We start from the raw sequence: 14,523 nt of genomic DNA on the forward strand, positions 1-14,523 counted from the left end.
AAATTTTATAGACATGTTTTATCAAACAATAAAACGAATTATTTGTATTAAAAGCTTGAAAGAGCAATTTCCAGTAACTAAATAGCGCCACCAATTTTGTCATTAATAGGCACATTTTATATCCGAAAAAGCTTTAAAAAATGCTATAAAAGTGAATAAGAGGGGAAATTAAAGTGAATGACTCAAAAGCATCTGTATACATTAGCATGATATCGCATTTAGCTGTTTAAGCCTAAAATTTGGTTGTACATTATGTTTAGTTTGAAAAACGAATAAATGATCCCATCAAACAACCGTGTTACAACATGGCTTTAAGTATACAATTTTCAATACTTGCATATTTCTCTTCAGATCTATGTCTTGCTGTCTAGTGTCAAACAGATGTGCAAACCAGGTGACATTGATGTTGCACTCAAAGCAGCCATGAGACAGGTGGCTCTTGAAGCAGCACCGGCTCCCATGGAGGCAGAAGCCATTGATGCACCAGAGGTGAATGAGGCAGACATATTGAATCAGAAGAAGTTGCTTGCTAAGAAACTAGTCGACGAGTTCTTGTTTGAAGAATCCATGGCACTTGCTGCTGTTGAGGTACTTATTTCATTGATATGGCTTTGTTTGCTTGTGAAGTTTTAGAAATGAAACATTGATATTCATCAATAGGTAAAGCAATGACTACAGTACACATGCTCAATGGTTAACTTTGTTCCACAAATACAAACAGAAAAAAAAATCTGTCAATATGTAACACGATCAATGACTACTTGTACACAAAGAAGATTTCACATCATACCCATAATTCACCATGCACTAGCTGCACATTCCACTTGTGTGAAATTTGACCTTTTATCAGCTTTATCAGCAAGACCAAAGCACCCCAGTGGTACTCTGCTGCTATGGTAAAGTATTCATGGTCGCTGTATAAAAGTAAAGGGAGAACCACAGAATCAGAGAAGGAGAATTGGGACTCCTATACCGCCACGTACAATCGCGCCATCAGCTATGGGGAGTAAATTGGGGTATTCGGGTCCTTGCCGACGGTGCGCGGAGACGGACGAAAACAACTCTGCATCTCATCTGAAGCGTCTCTCAAATGCGTCCTTCATCCATGTCGCGTTGCATGACAATGAATGCCTCGATTGAATTCCGAGGGAAACCGAATACCCTCAATTTTTGCTCCATATCTGTATCAAGATGGCGGTGGAGTCCCGGTTCTTTAATTCTATGGGGAGAACATATAGGTTCCTATTTTCCATTTCAAATTTCGTAACCCTGTTTTGTCTTACCTTTAACAGCTCTTAATTTTTGAACACTTAATTAGAGTGAACACATGAGACCCCCAGTTCCGGTTCTCAAAAATACCACCTGAAACCCAAGATCTCCAGTGATATTGCTGCTGTAAAGCTTAGCTCCTTCGTTTACACATTCAATGGGAACTTGCATGCATCAGGAACCAAACATCAGTTTTGCAAAAGCATGGTTCATTGTGGTGTTAAAAATCGTCTTTGACATACACATGCCATTTATAGGTGGAGGCACCCTATTTAGATGTTTAATTATTTCCATTATTTTCCACATTGAGAAACCAATAGAATAATATAACTCCACAATATATGCATATCACTCATGGAGGGCAAAATGAGGTCCATTTTGCTACAATGTATGTGCGTGGCAAACATTGATTTAAATTTTGTGTGTGTGTGTGTGATATGTATTAAGCCTAAACAAAGAGTCTTCCCCTCCACCAATTGCAACCACCTTAAATTCAGCAAAATCAGGGTCAGGGTTTTAATAAATGGTCCCAAGAATGACAACCCAATATGGTGGATTTGCCATAGTATAACTCACAGTACTATTTTGAGTCCTGACTCTTAAAGTAAAATTTCTTTGGTCAATACAAAAAATAAGAGTTAAGGGATAGCCACACATTAATTTAAGTCATTACATTTCATGACTAAACAAATGCGATATTTAGTTTGCAACAAATAGTCGTGCAGAATATTCGTTTCATGCTCATTCAACTGTATAGAAATGGCCTTGATGCATGTGGAATAGGGAAATAACAAATAACCTTGAAATCTCTGTGTAAAAGCTACGGAAGCTTAAACTGTCTCATTTGCATAACAAGGAACAATGTTATTAAGAGCCAATGCCCTTAATATCAATTTAGTTGATGGGTGTCTCATGGTCAGATTGCCAAGCAAACTGTGGCTCATGGAATGGCTGTATGTTTCAATCTGGTGTTTGGTTTTGTTATCAACGAGCGTGGTAGGATACACCTTCACAGGCTATTGAACCACATTTAATGGTACTGGCTCCCTTGGATTTGTCATGGGGTTGGGGCATTACCATAAGGGCAAAAAGGTAAATCTTGTCCTGTGCAAAAACATATCCTTTTTGAGTGAACATAGTGCAATCGGGCTGTACTAATAAGCTGCCTTATCTGTATCTGTATCTGTATCTGGGTCTCTAGCAAAATGGTAGATCCGCATCCCTGCATAGACCAATTGAAACAAGGCCTTTTACACTGTAATTAGGAATCCCGTTCTGGTAAACATAAGCAATACCTTGCACAAAATATGATTCAAAATAAACTTCAAACGATTTGAACATGTGTTAAAGAAATTAAATTGAATATGATTGATCAAACAAATAATTATGAACAAAAGAATTCAAACGAAGTAAAATGGTTTTACACGAACTCATTGTACAAAATGGAATGATGCATAACATATTGAATGGAAAAATAAATCATAATCATGAATTCATGTACCATAACGGGGAGCCTTTTTTTAGTGCAAAGGACGAAAATTGCAATAACAAAAAAAAAATTGCATAGACCAATTCAAACAAGGCCATTTACACTGTAATTAGGAATCCTGCTCTGGTAAACATAAACAATACCTTGCACCAAATATGATTCAAACTAAACTTCAAACACATTTGATTTAACCATGGGTTAAAGATATCATAATTGATTAGATTAACTATGATTGATCAAACAAATAACATGAACGCAGTGAACTGGTGTTACACAATATCATTGCACAAATATATGATTCAAATAAATCATAAGCAATAATTTATGTACCATAACGGTGCCAAATACAGTGCAAAAGAGCCTAAGGAGGAGGAAATGCATAAAAAGCATAGACCAGTAGAAACAACGGCATTTACACTGTAATTAGCATTCTCGTTTTTGGTAAAACAATAATAGTTCATTGAGAGAGAAAAATAAAACTGATTGGAAAACAAGTAATGGTGACATTTTGTGATCAATAACTAAACAGCATATTTAAAACAAGTAAAGTGGGTAGTATACTACTCACAAACAAAATTATAATAACTAAAAGATAATGTGGTGTGAATATAGTTCATAAAGTCATCAACACGCGATCATCTCTTGTGGAGTGGTGAATGATTAACAAAAGTTATTAAACCGTGTAAATAAACGTATACTCTTTTCATAAAACAGAAAGTGTCTATACTGAATCGCGGTGAGTAATCTGTGTATAGCGAGTGTTCAATAGACTTACGTTCGAAAAGAAGATTAGTCCGAACTAAATGAATAAACTTGTCCGTTCTGTCTCCATTTTCCTGCAACGAAACGCAATTTAACACCTCTGTTATACAAACTCTTCACTTCTTTCCCCCATTTCTTCCTTTCATCCAGATCTTGTTTTGTTAAGTCATCTACAATGAAGTATGATTCAGACTTCAGCTCAGATTTGGATGATCTCAGTACATCTATTTTGTCCCTATATGACAAAAACTTCACTAAAATGTGAGGAGATTTTCCATCATTCCCTCTGCCATCTCGATGAGCTCTCTCTACTACTGTGTCGGCCATGTTGAATTTGGAACTCAAAATGTCTTCAACAATTTCAATACATTTCTCACCTGCTGTTGTTGGCACTCCCACTATTCTCACGTTGTTTCTTCGTGAGAAGCGTTTTTGCTTGTTTAGACTTGATTCATGCATTTCAAGTTTCTGTTTTAGGTTTGCAATCTCACCTGTGAGTTTTTGATTTTCAGTCACAAGTGGGCCTACCTGTTTCTCCAGGTCGTCAATTCGTGTTGACTGGAATTCTATAGAACGATTCAAATTCGCTTCTAGTTCCGTCATTTTTCTTCATAAGGCTGTCCAACGTTGACTTCACAAATTTTTGAAACTTGTCAAACGATTTGTGGATGTGATCTGTTAATTCTGATACAGTATTCGACTCGCCGGCAGGCGGGGTGAATAGCAATGGTATGGTATCCTCGGACCAAGGCTCGGACGACCTCTTTGTGTGTTTTGGTGTAGCAACCATTGACATCGTTGGTACGGATGATGATGTTTCCTTGCAGCGTCGACGGGTTTTTGGGTTTTAGTAGTCATCGTTGACGTTGTCAGCAAGAAAATCAAATATAATGACGAGAACTTAGATCTTTAAATAAAGATTGAAGAATAATTACGATTTTATCTTGTTTAAATGGTCATTTTCATAGTTGGTCGGAGACCAGTTTTGTGGCGTGTTGTTGCTAAGCCGCCATCTTTCATATCTGGGAGATCATTCCAATGAGGAATGGTTGATGGATAAAAACTGGTACTGTAGACCTTAGACTTGGCATGGACCCGGTGGTATGAATACTGGTGGGATCTCCGGTGGGTTCTAGTTTGAGTTTTGAGTTCATGTTGCACATCCACGAGTTCATGGGTAATTTTATACAGCATGTTGAGCCGGGCTATTGTGCGTCTAGTTTCAAGCAGTGGCCATCCGAGTTCTTGAAGCATGGCTGTCATGCTAGCTTTCCTAGTGTAGTTGTTACAACACATTCTGGCTGCGAATCTCTGTATACCTTCAAGCTGTTTCTTTTCTCCTTCAGTAAATGGAGCCCAGCCGCAAACACCGTATTCCAGCTTCGGGCGAACCAGAGATTGGTAAAGGCGTGATTTCACATTCCTGCTACAAGACTTGAAGTTCCTTCTGATAATACCAGTGGTCTGCTTGGCATTGGTGGTGATCTTATTTATGTGAGATGACCAGGTGCAATCACTGCTGAAGATAAGCCCAAGATATGGGTGGTTGGTTGTAGTCTGCAGAGGTCTGCCATTGATTTCATAAGGGTGGATAGCTGGGTTCTTCTTGGTGGTCATGTGCATGACAAAACATTTGTCAGAGTTGAATTTCATCTCCCACTCACTTTCCCATCTACACAGGGCATCCAGGTCACTCTGAAGAGAGGCAGCATCTGACGAGGAATTAACTTCCCTATACCAAAGCCCATCATCTGCAAAAAGCCTGGTTTTTGAAAAGTGGTTTACAAATTTTGTTGCCATTCTTCCTGTAGGCTGTTGGATTAGAATATGCTGATGGTGGCCTAGAAGAATACCTAGATTGGTGTCTCCAAAATGAGCAAAACGCTGAACTCATACAAGAACTGGTAACAGGATTGCAGGCCCAAGGTATTAGGCTTAGTGATGATATGACTGATGAGGCAACGATTGGAAAAGAGATGGATTATGATGATGACATCAGCAGGCTAGCGGAGGAAGAAGAAATGTCATTTCCCTCAATGGCTCTCTCAGTGCATGAACTCACAGAAAGCCTCTTGAGAGAAATAAACAGAGGGTATGTATTGAGGGGTGGAGTAACAAGGTATGGATTGATATATGTCATGGGATTGACTGACAGGTGAACAGAAACTAAGTATTGCCAGTGTGTCCCATGTTAATCATCACCTGTTAAAAAAGTGGGCAAAAATACAACTTTATAACTAACCCATATTACTTTTCCTGGTTTTGCCAAGTTTAATCTATGTCCCTTGCTAAAGGAGGCAATTTTGAAAAAATTGGGATACTATGCTTATTACCTTAATATACAAACACTTGGCTATCATATACTGAAATCACCTAAGGTCTAGTATACTTGGTTCTAGAGTTATGAAGTTTTGTGATGTCTATTTTCTTATGTATTTTATTGGTTTTTTTACTCCATATTTTTGCCTTTATCTCAATTTCAAATTTGCCACCTTTGGCCTTCATGGACCAGATAGAAACTTGTAATTAAATTTCAATATAAAAACAAATATACCTTCATGAATAAGCATATGAGCGATGTTTATATCATGTGATAGACGTTGGGTAACTTGTAGCTTTTGTTAAAATTTTATTTTGTGAAATGTTTAGAATATTTGGATGAAATTTTAAAGATATCATACATGTAAGTCTAGATATGTAGTTAATGATCAGTATTATACTTCTGCATAATACATTTTCTGTCTTATTTATATTTTTCTTTCTAGTGATTTGAAAAATCAGTTGAAGCAGTTGTGGCAGAATCATCTGCATTCCATGAAGTCAATGGATGTTGAAGATTGTCTCAGCTTGGAACATCTGGGCATCATTCTACATCATCTCAATCAAGCAAGTATGTATATGTTATTTCATCCTTAAGATGTCCTACTATGGAATAAGAAAAGATAGACCTAGTTTGCCAGCCTAACATATGAGCAAAAGTAATGACATTTATCCTACCTTTATTTATGTTAAATATCAGATGTTGAATATGTCAGATTGCTCCTGTTCATGTTTGCCAATTTACCCTGTAGATGACTAGCACATTTATGCTTGGTCCAAACTTAGGAGTTTTGATTAATTTATTAGTCTCTGGTTTGGTAAATTACTGATTGCAGTTGAAATTCATATACCCCCTATGGAAGACATGACATTAATCTTCCACACACAGAGTGTGAATTTCAAATGGGGTAGCCTAAATTGGTAACTCCATTTGAAATATACACCTCCTATGTGGAATATAAAGGGTACATACTCTTGTATACTGGTTTGATTGGTCGAAAAAAATATTTTTCATTTTTTAGCTAGCCGATATGAGTATGGATCATGTGAAATAAAAAAATCAATGAAAACAAATTGTGAAAGTGTCCTTTTTCACCTATTTGTGACCCGGCAGCACAAATGAGCCGTAAATTCCCTAAATTGTATTCTGAGTTATGGTGTAAAATGTGTACGAAGGTCATATTCATCGGTAACTTAAGCTGGCCCGACATCCGTCTCATTTCGATAGTCAAAAACTAATCAATAATTATATTGTTGAAGTGGATAATAAGCTTCTACCTTAGATGGCTATAGAACTTTTAATAGCTCTGGTCTTTGTTTGCTTTATATTGCTAAATCCTGTTCAAGTGGTGGGTTACCAGGCATTGTATTTTGTACAGGTATGCATAACCAACAATTAACAATGAGAGAACTTTCTTAAACCTCGTTGACTTGGGGATGATTTGAAATGACCGCCAATTATGACTGTTTGATATTTATTGCCAACAATGTGGAAAAAGAGACACATGTAAAAACGTAAAAAGCTATAATTTTGTTGAAGGAGCAAAGTTTAACAAACCATAAACCCGCTTCTGGATATCGTTTGAAGTCAAATGAATCAGTACAACTGATGGCGTTCTATTGGGGCTCTAATATTCAGTTACCGTAGGCCTATATTGGGGCCTATATTAATGGGTTGGTATAACTATGTTTGGTGGTGAACTATTGGGGGATTAATAGGGGGACAAAGATTTTTGGCAGGCTGGGGAGGGGGAGTTTTTTGGCAGACCTCAAAGCCCCCTCCCCCAAAATACGTGCATGGGCAACAATTTTGGGCATAGATATCATGGGCACTATTTCGATTTTCGATATAATACGCTCTATGAAGGTGTAGAAATATGTTAGGAAACGCGCCCGTTCAAATTTTCAAAAATCTGGCATGGCATGGCATGTGTAAAGGGGTGAAAATATTTTTGGCATGTCAAAAGGAGGGGGCAAGCGATTTTTTTGCAGATCCCGGCAGACCATAATTGACGTTAAAGTTTCAGAGCTATTCAAAAAGAGAAGGGGGACCGGCATCCCCTGTTCTGATCTGCACTCATCGTCTCTAGGTTCCAGAGTCCTTCTCGCTTGGCCCTAATAAGGTGTTGAGAAGTATTAACTAGAACTAGAACTCGAACTCGAACCACCCCGGGGTAGGCCCTACACACTGGCCACAGGCTGTTTACAATGTTGAGCCCCCCCCACCCCCGATACATTTTTTAAATGGCGTGCAAAAAAAATGCTTCAAGTCCCCCCTCTAGGCCTGCCAAAAATCGCTTCCCCCGGCCTGCCAAAAATACCCCCCTCCTTTGCACATGCCACATTTTTGGAATCCCAATTTGAAAACCTAAAATGGTGTAAATATATATTGCAACCGCAACGAGCAGGAACATTTGCATTTGCATTTATCCTGCATTTACCTATGTCATTTTTCCTGAGCCTTTTTGAGCGCTTTTATTTAAAAGGCGCCCCATGAATGTGTGACAAAATTGCTTGTCCCCCTCTCGGCTTGCAAGCGATTTTTGGCAGGTCGAGAGGGGGGACGCAAGCATTTTTGGCACGCGTTTACTCCCCACAGCGAGTGGCCCAGTCGATAATCAAATGAATGCACTCCCAGAGAAAATATGTTGAAGCCAAAAACAATAAAAATGGAAGAAAAATAATCGGTAGGCCGTCCCCTATCTGATGCACTATAATATTTTGGTTTCCGATAATTTATTATTATTTGTTGGCAAATTTGGGTACTGAATATGGCAAACCCATCCCATTCCCCCTCCCCCAAATTCTGAGAAAGAGAATGTATCCTTAAGGTTATGTCTTCCATAGGGGGTATATGGATTTCAACTGGAGTATCTATTTGTTGGAAGAAGAAAGTCAATATCAACTTTTCTGCCCACCTATAAATGCTATAACCCTAACTTTACCCCTATCCAAATCTGGTGTAATTAGTATACTTCAATTCAAACCCTAACATTACTATAATTACTTGGCTTTCTCTCTTGAAGTTTCAGCTCTCACAACTACTGTATATTGTTTTCTCTTTAAGACTCTCATCAGCCTGACAGAAAATTTCCAACATTCTTGAAGACAGGTCAACCAAACCTGATTGTCAGATCTGCAGGTAAATTTATTTATCTTGTTGTTAACTTCTGTTTTTATTATGATTTTTTTGTTTGCTTTTTGTTGCCTGCTGTAATTTTATATGAATTCCAGAATGCAAAATAAGTAAGTCAAATTACATTGGTTTCTTTTTTTGGCAAAGCTGTTTAAATGTGAATGGTTTCATTTAGAGGAAAAGAAACTGTCCCTCAAATTTGCCGATGTCCTAAAATATGTGAATGTGACAAATTCTAATGAAAGTATCTCATATTAAGAGCCATTGCCCATCTGTTTTAAGTCAAGTGAGATTAAATTTTGAAATTACGAACAAATTGAAATTTAATCTTCTTGATAGTGATTGGTATTTGATTGTTATGCAGGAGACATCTGGACAACAGTGTTGTCATTATACATGCATGAAGGAGGACATCTGCCTACTCAAGAAGAAGTGTTGATATGCAATACAGCTACAACTCTAGAACAGGTAAGCCCTATTAAATATTTGCATATATTTACATTATGTTAGGTCTCCCCTGTTTGTTGCAAGCTGTTCATTATACATGCATATGCTATTTTCAGAGAAATGGCCTTCAAATCAAATCAACTAGTTACAAATCTAAACATACATAAATAACATTGTGAAATGATAATGGCAAAAAAAGAAAGCCATTGAGGCCTATAAAACATCACCTACATGACAATATAAGCTACAATATTTAAAAAAAAAAAAAAAAGGAACAAGTAATTCATAGTTTGGCACATTTTGGAACCACATACACCAGAATTAAGGTATGTATACAGACATAAACAGGTTCTTAAGTTGATCTTGTAAGTGTTTTCAAGATTTGATAGAATTTGATTTGTTTATGAGAATTTCTGTGTTTCAGATCAACTGCTGAAAGATTGCAACCTTGGAATACTATTAAAACCATGGCCATTTATTGTGTGATTTCTTTGGAATAAAAACCTTCATATCTAGTCCTTAGTCATCTGCCGTATCCTTGTGTTTTGACTGTTTCTATGGACAATGTCCTTTGGTAGCTTGCAGTGACATGAAAATCTGTTGCTTTGCTATTTGAAGGTTCTGTTGCTATGGAGACGAGCCTTGAGTGACCAATTAAAGCGAGTGTTCTGTCTAGTGAGAGCTGATTTGTTGGACTATGATGTCAGTGTGAAAGCAGAGCAGCAGTTGCTTCATTTGATGCAAGGAAAAGCTGGTAAGACGAAAAGAAATGTGAACCTCATAAATATTTATTCAATAATCCTGACATCTTGTTGGTCAAATGCACCAATATCTGTGTGCTGTATGACTACTTACATGCTTGAAATCGCAGAGATGCAGGGCTTTGAGTTTGGCTAAATGCACAGATGCAGGGAAGTAGGCTTTCACACCCCTACTACCACACAGTGTTGCAACCCCATTGATACACTCTGGCAATTCTATATGAATGCGGATATTGCAAAAAAATAGTGGTGAATTTGTTGAGATCACCGATGGGCAATAGCACACAAATCTAACATAATATGAAATAGCTCATTAAAATTTATGAGGTAATTATGACACCTTATTGGTCAATTGGACTGGAACAAAGTGTGTAGTAAGACAGGTACCACCAAAACTGACTACCATTGTGTTTTTGTCATCAGGCTATCATCTAGTAATACTCAGCAGCAGTGAGAGAGAAGACAGCTCTCACATTGTAACAGCTCTAGACCAATATCGTGTCGACATACCCGGTGTGCCACCAATAGCTGACATACAGCATTATCTGAGGCAGGAATTAGAAGCACAAGCACAGAGTGTTCAGAATACCACAAGAGTTCACCCAGCAGCTATGATTACACCACATGGGTAAGTCATGGGCCAAGTCCTTTAATCCATCATAACTCCTGAACCCAATCTTAAGTTCCAAACCCAGTGTAACTCTTCTATATAGGATTTATATGTAAGAGTTCTGATGTGTTTGGGCTTACCATGGAGTAAAGGACTTACTTTAACACTTTGTAAAATTCACCCCTGAGAAATGTAAGTGCCAGTGTATTGAATGAAAGTTATTGTACATTGTTCTCTCTCTGGGTTAATAGGATGAACATAGCATGACGCTCTAACCAACTGAGCCACAGAGGCATGCTGGAGAAGAGTGGAAGATATAGGTATTAGGTTTGAATGATGTTCTGTTTTTTTCCAACGTTTATGTGCACTGGCTACTCTGGGGAAACATTAACATTTGTTCAGTGTATTGATTGGGCATTCATTCATTCATTTCATTCAGCTGCAAAGCAAAGTTTCTTCATGTACTATGATTACCAAAGGGGTAATGGCAATAAAACGTTATCAAAGTCACTTAACAGTTATTGTACATAAGAGAAGTAAGACGTTCTTTGCCTTCCAGGTCTTCTTTTAACTTGCAATGGGGCATATATAGAACATATCTTCTGCAGAGCATCTTCCTGCATCCTCAAGATATGTTTAACCAAGATTAAATGAGAATGAACTATAGTACCTTTCCATTCTGGGTGGAAAGACCAGGGTGGTCAATGCCTTGTGTAGGACTCAAGCTCAGAACACCAATCCCTGTCTCCATGTGATACTGACTCCACACTTTTCTGTTAAATCCTCATGACTTACTTCATTATTTCTGCCTGTTTTTTGTCAGTTGCACTGTTGAGGTTATAGTATCTAGTCGTCCTGGAGTAGGCAAAAGTCTAGCCATCAAACGCTATGCACAGAAACTATGCAAGCATCTAGGCCGTAATTCTGGTGATAAAGTATTGGTGACAATGCCACTGCAAACAGCACAGGTAGAGGAGGATATAGTTGTATCTGCATTGCTGCCGTATCAGCAAGCATCTTATACAACAAGCCCACGGATCTTCCATCTGGATGTTGCACCAATGGTGAGTACTATGTTAGATAAATCATAGATTTATAGAACACCCTATGCTGCAAACAAATTGAGAGCTTTAAAAAATGGAATATGTGAGCAAAATACAGATTAGTAGTTGATTGAAAATTTTTGAAAATTAGTTCAGAGAGATGTTGCAAGCAATAAAAAAAACCACCAGAGCAAATCACATACTGGCAACTTATGGAAACTAAGCATTCAAAAAGCTTATGGCGTGGTGTGATTGGTCAGACCAATCTTGTACTGAATTGCTCTTACTTCATGCTGCTTATTGAATGCAGTGTCTGCTGCATGTTTGCATGTTTACACCTTCAAATTGGCTAAATATGTTTTGTGGTTGCGCATGATTGGTGTTTTTCATAAAAGTACTCCTGGAAAGGTTTCTTAAATGCGGTGACAAAATCGTAAATTGAAAAGGAAGGGTAAGCACTCGACTGCTCAATACATACTCTAGAAGCCCGATCCACTCTACAGGAGAATCAGTACAGTCTAGTTTGATTAAATGGGCCACCCACCTTCAAATTACAAGCTTACAGCACACCTACCTATTTTGTACAGTATTTCCAGACTTTCAAGATGTATATTAAACTTTACATCCATTCATGATAGAAAGTCTCATTATTATAACTTCAAATTTCTCCCTTTTTCACAGGTCAAGGATGGTCTAGACCATCTGCTCTTCAATCTTCTGATTCTAGGAGGCTTATGTAATAGCCATGGCAAAGCCTGGAAACGCAAACCACAAGACTTGTATGTTGTTGAGATCACAGACTTTACATTACAACATAGACATTCTAGGGTAAGATATGAATTTGAAATGAAAAGGGTCATTACAGTATAAAATTTAAAGTATTGAACATTTGAGGCCTCCTGTCAGGGGTGCAAATTGTGTTTTCTTCCTCAGGAGCAAGGTTTTTAGGCTCAAGATTTCCTCAATCGTATACAGACATAAAATAGCTTTATTCTGCACTTTGAAAGATGAAAATGGTAACATACTTAAAGTAGGATGTGTTTATAAAGTGACTTTACATGTAAAGTCTTCAAGCTTCCAAAAAAAGGCTTCATTGGTACTTACAAAATTTGGTATTTAAGTTTGGGGGTGAATTTTGGTAGGGCACCGGCTCCTTTCCCCTTGTCTTTTCCTTTGCCCCCCCGATTTTCATTTTATGTCAGAGAGGAGTGCCCTCCCCTTGCAGGGCATTGCTCCATCAAGTACCCTTTCAATGTTCTTCCCAAATTTGAAATTAGAAAGCAAATCTGATATTAATATGATAGACTTGGTGACAAAGTCATAGTAGTATTTTGTTTTGTCAAAATTGTCAACACTCTTCAGTCCAGCATCTCAGAAATCTTTCTCAGCCTGAGACTAGCCTGTTGCATACGGTGAGCAAAATCATCCCGGGAAAATCATATGTATAGTGAGCTGTGTGTAGATTGAGTGAATCAGAGAGATATTTCTTAACACTGTTATGAAACTGGTCCGTGCAACTAGCTGTTCTGAGTACCCTTATCTATTCCTCTACCACCTTTTGTTTGCATTTGCCCCGGCCCCCAACTCAACACAAAAGTTGGCAACCATGAGAGTTACCAAAGACCCCCTTTGCAATGATTTTTCATCAATTTACCCCCCTTTTTCATGCAAAATCGAGGACAAAATTGGGCCAAAAACAACCCCTTCTTTGTGGTTTTCAATGACTAAAATTTGCAACACCCCTTTTCAATGACTAGAATTTCAAACACCCTTTTTCAGTGACACTAAATATTGACATAAAATTACCGGATTTTCCCAAGTACCCTTTTATACAAATTTTACCGTCAGTGCAAATTAAATACCCCCTATTTTGCTGATTTCACTGTCCAAATTAAATACCCCCTATTTTCCAAATTTCGCGGTCCTTGCTACTGGTAAAACATTACCTCTTTTCCGCGCAATTTGGTAACTCTCATGGTTGTCAATTATTGTGTTGAGTTGGGGGCCGGGGCATTTGCTCTTTCTTCTTCTGAGTGTTCTTAAAACAATATCATTTGAAAAGTACAGATTGAATTATTTGCTTAGCATCTATATCCCATCTGCTGCATGCAGCAGGCCCTTGGTTTTAACTTCCTAAATTTTTGTATCAATAGTTCATCAAATTTGCACATCAAGTTGAAGCATTTTTTATTTATTTTACCTTCTCCATTTGTTTCCCTTTAACTCTTCAAATCGTGCATGCTGGTCATTATAGGAGCCACTCGCTGACCCGTGTATCTCCATTTCTGTTACCATGGTTGGTAGGCCTACATGGTTACTACCTTTTTATGTTTACCTCATAATGTTGATTGGTCCATTTCCTTTACAACTTGTTCAGTGATTTTTCTGTGGTTCTTCTTTTTAAATTTCCTCAAGATTTTCCAGGTCGTCCTCTCCTCACTGGTATTGATACACTGAATTTCATTTATGACATTTTGCCATAAAATCCTCATTGCCGCCTCTGTATAAATTTTCTCAGATGTGTGGCTTTCTCACTTGCCTTCACCAAACTTCTTTTTTTCCCTGTTAAATTACATTGATACCTCCTCTCGTGATGAATTGTAAATTTCCTCAAATAGGCCTATACATTGTTATCCATTTCCATATTCTAACACCAACACCTTCGTATTTTAAGGCTCTTATTTCTT

The 14,523-nt window shown here is 37.8% G+C and overlaps 1 protein-coding gene across 1 annotated transcript in view; it reads left to right on the top strand.

Annotated features, from left to right (window-relative positions):
* The window catches only part of LOC140150120 (E3 ubiquitin-protein ligase rnf213-alpha-like), a 60,515-nt gene that overhangs the window by 4,013 nt on the left and 41,979 nt on the right, over positions 1–14,523 (top strand). The window contains exons 3-11 of the mRNA XM_072172123.1: positions 352–588; positions 5,332–5,612; positions 6,286–6,410; positions 8,907–8,981; positions 9,340–9,443; positions 10,041–10,176; positions 10,607–10,811; positions 11,617–11,857; positions 12,518–12,664. Coding sequence (XP_072028224.1) covers positions 352–588; positions 5,332–5,612; positions 6,286–6,410; positions 8,907–8,981; positions 9,340–9,443; positions 10,041–10,176; positions 10,607–10,811; positions 11,617–11,857; positions 12,518–12,664 — 1,551 coding nt within the window. The remainder of the gene's footprint in view (positions 1–351; positions 589–5,331; positions 5,613–6,285; positions 6,411–8,906; positions 8,982–9,339; positions 9,444–10,040; positions 10,177–10,606; positions 10,812–11,616; positions 11,858–12,517; positions 12,665–14,523) is intronic.

The sequence above is a fragment of the Amphiura filiformis genome, chromosome 4 (assembly GCF_039555335.1).
Source record: "Amphiura filiformis chromosome 4, Afil_fr2py, whole genome shotgun sequence".
Lineage (NCBI taxonomy): Eukaryota > Metazoa > Echinodermata > Ophiuroidea > Amphilepidida > Amphiuridae > Amphiura > Amphiura filiformis.